A 4801-nucleotide genomic window follows, 5' to 3' on the forward strand; every position below is an offset into this window, starting at 1 on the left:
CTAAGGGTAAAAAAAGGAAAAAAAATTAATCAGTTTTGTCTTGAACTTCTAAAATAACAAATAATTTGAGGTAACTATTTTTAGTAACAAGACTGTTAATATGAGATAGAGGGAGTAATTAATTATCTATTATCTAAGTATTAACTCATATAGCCGCCCACCCAACTACTTAAACTAAACATAGTCGGTTCAGGAATAAAATATGCATAATTTATATATTTATGTGTATAATTATATATAATTAATGTATAATTTATGTATATAATTAGAAAAAGCAAACAATGAATATCACCGGCTATTTGTATAAAGATCCCTTTATTCACATTTACATAAATATTGTAAATATTTTCTTACTATTTAACAAAAAAAAGAGAACAGACACCTAACATGAGAAGTTTTAGGATCACTATCCATATAACAAATGAAAATGTCAAAATTAGACCCCACAATAATATAGTACTCAAATTGCATCTAAATCTAGATATAAAAGATCTTCTCTTCCACCAAATCTTTACTGTACAACCTTCAAAATCCCATCTTTGGAAAGAAAAAAAGGCAAAAATTCTCTCTTCCATTGCAACAACTCAGAATGACTGCTCCTCAAATCTCTTCTTCACCTCAACCCCTTCTTGAAGATGAAGAACAACCCAACACCCCCCAAAACCCCACCCCCACAAAAAAATCCAAGAAATTAGCTTTAATCCCACTTATTTTCATAATCTTTTTTGAGGTTTCTGGTGGTCCTTATGGTGCAGAAGCAGCAATTGGTGCAGCTGGTCCTTTACTAGCAATTCTTGGATTTTTAATCTTCCCATTTATTTGGAGTGTACCTGAAGCTCTTGTTACAGCTGAACTTGCCACTACTTTTCCAGGTAATGGTGGATTTGTTATTTGGGCTGATAAAGCTTTTGGCCCATTTTGGGGTTCTTTAATGGGCTCTTGGAAATTACTTAGTGCTGTTTGTAACTTAGCTTCTTATCCTGTTCTTTGCTTAGATTATATTAAGTTGGTTTTTCCTATTCTTTCTTCTGGTTTTCCTAGGTATATTGCTATTTTCTTGATTACTATGTTCTTGTCATTCTTGAATTATTTAGGTTTGTCTATAGTTGGTTACACTGCTGTTGTATTAGGTGTACTTTCCCTTTGTCCATTTTGGTTAATTACCTTATTTTCAATTCCCAAGATTGATCCTAGTAGATGGTTAAGTTTAGGTCAAGAGGGTGTTAAAAAAGATTGGAACTTGTTCTTTAATACCCTTTTTTGGAACTTGAATTTTTGGGATAATGCTAGTACTTTAGCTGGTGAAGTTGAACAACCTCAAAAAACATTTCCTAAGGCACTTTTTTCAGCTGGAATTGTTACATGTTTTAGTTATGTGTTACCCCTTTTGGGCACTACTGGTGCTGTCCCATTGGAACAAGGTAAATGGACTGATGGCTATTTTGCTGATTTGGCTGCTATGATTGCTGGAAATTGGTTGAAATATTGGATGGAACTTGGAATTGTGTTGTCAGTGATTGGTTTATATGAGGCTCAATTGAGTAGTTGTGCTTACCAAATTCTTGGAATGGCTGAAATGGGGTTGTTGCCTCGAGTTTTCGGTGTAAGATCAGAATGGTTCAACACACCTTGGATTGGAATTTGTGTACCAACATTAGTAGCATTGGTTGTGTCATACTTGACATTTGCAGACATTATATCATCTGTGAATTTCTTGTATAGTCTTGGGATGTTGCTTGAATTCGCGTCGTTTTTGTGGTTGAGAAGGAAAATGCCTAATGCTAAGAGACCATATCAAGTGCCACTGTCAATGCGAGGACTATTGGTTATGTGTTTTGTTCCTTCTTGTTTTCTGGTTTATGTTATGGTTGTTGCTCATAGGACTGTGTATATAGTCAGTGCATTGCTCACTGTTTTTGCCATTGGTTGGTACTTTTTCATGGAGTTTTGTAAAACCAAGATGTGGTTTTGTTTTCAAAGTGCTGAAGACAAGGTTGATGATGAGGATTTGTAATTTAAATTGGAAATAATTGTTGGTGCGAATTTGTTTATTTTTTATGATGTATTTAGGATTTAAGTTATACATGTACAAATAGTTTAACCAACTATTGCTATTATCCTGTTTTTCAAGTTACCATAGCAAATGTCTTATGAAGACTTACCTATTGTTGTACATTAACTTAACTTAATCGTGCAACATATATATATATATATATATATATACTGTCACTGTACAAAATTTAAACTCCTAATATTTACTTGCATCTTGATGATATTCCCTAGACATGTGACCACTCTCGAAAGCGAAAATAGCACGGGCTAGCCAGTTTTCGGATTGGTAATTGAAAATTTGTCACGACCCATTTTCTGAACAAGCCGTGACCCGCACCCGGTCACTAAACTTGACCGAGCAAATCATCTGCGCTTATCAAATTTATTATAACTACAAACTTTATATGCAACAAGGCAATGCTTTAACCAAATACTTTTAATTAATTTAAATATCTAAAATAAACCAACTCCAAAACTTTATTCGTAGTAACCACTGAAATACTGCTAAGTTATTATAAAAAACATCTGAATTTTAACCCAACGACTGTGTCTATAAAGCCTCTACTGATAAACTGACGCACTGCTCAGGACATGAGATTTTCTGGCTAGTTCTCCAAGTAAACAAAGAAATAACTAAATAAAGATGACTCAACGGAATACTCCACGAACAAAAGCGGAGCTCACCAATAGTAGTGCAAGACGGGGAAATCCTAACCTGTAGCTTGCTAGCCTGCAAAATCGGTTCCTACGTTGTACCGCAGACCAACGTAGGTTCCCAAAAGAGAACGTCACTATCATCCATCGTACTCAGTGAGTCTCCACGACAGGGGACGAAACTTTAATAAAATATACATTATGAGCAAAGATTCTAAATGCATGGAAAATATAAAGCTTCTAATAACAATTCTAAAATAATTGCATAATAGCAGTTTATGAATATTCTAAAAGAAATTCTTTTCTTTTTCTTTCTTATAAAAAAATACTTCGCTTTATACTTCGGGAGTCCCAACTATCCTGACTTATTTCTGTCTTAGTCACCGTGTGATCGGCACAGGTTCGATCCCCACCTGATCGAATAGGCCCAATTCACGAGGTGCCACTCGCTTCATGGTTCTCAACGCTCATGTATCATACCTTAGCCTGACTAAGTAAATTCTCAGCAACAAGACCCTCGATTCGTGTGCTCCTTACTTTAGCACAAGTAGTTTCAGGAAGTCAACGCCTTGGTCAGGACTAGGAGTGGCAAGCGGGCGGGTCGGGTCGGATGTGGTTCGGGTCGAAAACGGGTAATGAAAAAGCGACTAAATTATCTGACCCAACCCATATTTAATACGGATAAAAAACGGGTTAACCGGCAGATAATATGGGTAACCATATTACTTATCCATGAATTCTTGCATATGATCACTTTTGGGAGAATTCTTAGTCTCCCTAACTTGAGGAACCCCAATTTGAGGCTTTATAAATGTAAAAGTTAGACTCATTGGTAATTCATTGGTTACTCATTGGTTATCCATTTTCTAAATGGATAATATGGTTGTTATCCATATTTGATCCATTTTTAAAAAGTTCATTATCTAACCCATTTTTAGTGGATAATATGGGTGGTTAACTGTATTTTGCCACCCCTAGTCAGGACCCTCGGGCTGGACGATGACCCCTTTTCAAGTCTAAATCTTTTCTGGAACATCCTATACATACTCATACTGGTATCCTTAAATGTAAAGCATGGTATAAGAATAAAATAAACATTCAAAAGTATTTCTAAAGATTCTTGCTTCTTCATGAATTTTCAACATGAAAATGGCATATAAGGATAACACAAAAATTTGAAAATCTATGCACCTATATCATAATAAATCATCTAAACTTTAGCCAGAACAATTCTAAGTTAATAGGTACTCACTTGCTCCAATTAAGTATATATTAACTCTTTTAAGCAATTTATAAATACCTTGTATGTGTGCTTTTGTGAGTTAAACCACTTTAGTAAAGGGTTATATCAACTCACCTCAAAACTCCTCAAGCCAATACATAGGCTCCAGTCCAATTTATACCTGTTAAACAATCGATTCTATAACAACCAATGTATTTTAATTAACTTAAACGTTTCACACCCAAACATTTAACTTACTGTTGATACAGAAGAAGAAGGGAATTAACTATTCAATTCTTACCTACTACTACCGTAGGAAAATTGATAATATGGAATTTTATATACCTGGGTTCAATAACTAGTGATTTGTAAAGAACCGTAAAATTTTTGTTGCCTACGTGAGTAAGCCGCCCCTGTTTCGTGGTTCTCTGTTTGTGAGAATGAATAGAATGCTTTTCTGTTTTCATTATAAGGATTTTAATTTTTTTTTTTTTTTTGCGTTTCAACAGCCCTTTACGGGCTTTTAGGCTTGTCACACCCCCCCTCCCAATTTTTTGTTTTATTGCCTTTTTTTCATTTAACTAATAATTAATGATACTCACTTTTAATAATTAATAATATTAAAATTATTAATATTCTCTAATTGTATATCCAATTATTTAAGTATACTTTTATAGATTTGGGGAGTGTTACAAAAATAATCAGCATTTGCAAGGTCATTGAAAAATAGTCACTATTTTGCTGCATCACGGAAAGTTCCAGCATAATATATTGGAGATTAGTGCACCTGTGTATGAACTTCCAGCATATTATGTTGGAACTCCAGCACACGGAAAGTTCTAGCATTATATACTGGAGATTGGAGCATCTGTG

At 34.5% G+C, this 4801-nt stretch overlaps 1 protein-coding gene across 1 annotated transcript; it reads left to right on the plus strand.

Annotated features, from left to right (window-relative positions):
- The first annotated feature begins 471 nt into the window (after nucleotides 1-471).
- On the plus strand, nucleotides 472-2173 carry LOC104211446 (probable polyamine transporter At3g13620). Its single transcript, XM_009760506.2, has one exon. It carries the CDS (start codon nucleotides 590-592, stop codon nucleotides 2012-2014), a length of 1425 nt encoding a protein of 474 aa, XP_009758808.1. The 5' UTR covers nucleotides 472-589; the 3' UTR covers nucleotides 2015-2173.
- The last annotated feature ends 2628 nt before the right edge of the window (nucleotides 2174-4801 follow it).

This window comes from Nicotiana sylvestris, chromosome 11, assembly GCF_000393655.2.
Source record: "Nicotiana sylvestris chromosome 11, ASM39365v2, whole genome shotgun sequence".
Classification (NCBI taxonomy): Eukaryota; Viridiplantae; Streptophyta; class Magnoliopsida; order Solanales; family Solanaceae; genus Nicotiana; species Nicotiana sylvestris.

What these genes read in the sequence shown, in the direction of transcription:
- LOC104211446 (XM_009760506.2), top strand. Translation starts at nt 590, where the DNA reads ATGACTGCTCCTCAAATCTCTTCTTCACCTCAACCCCTTCTTGAAGAT.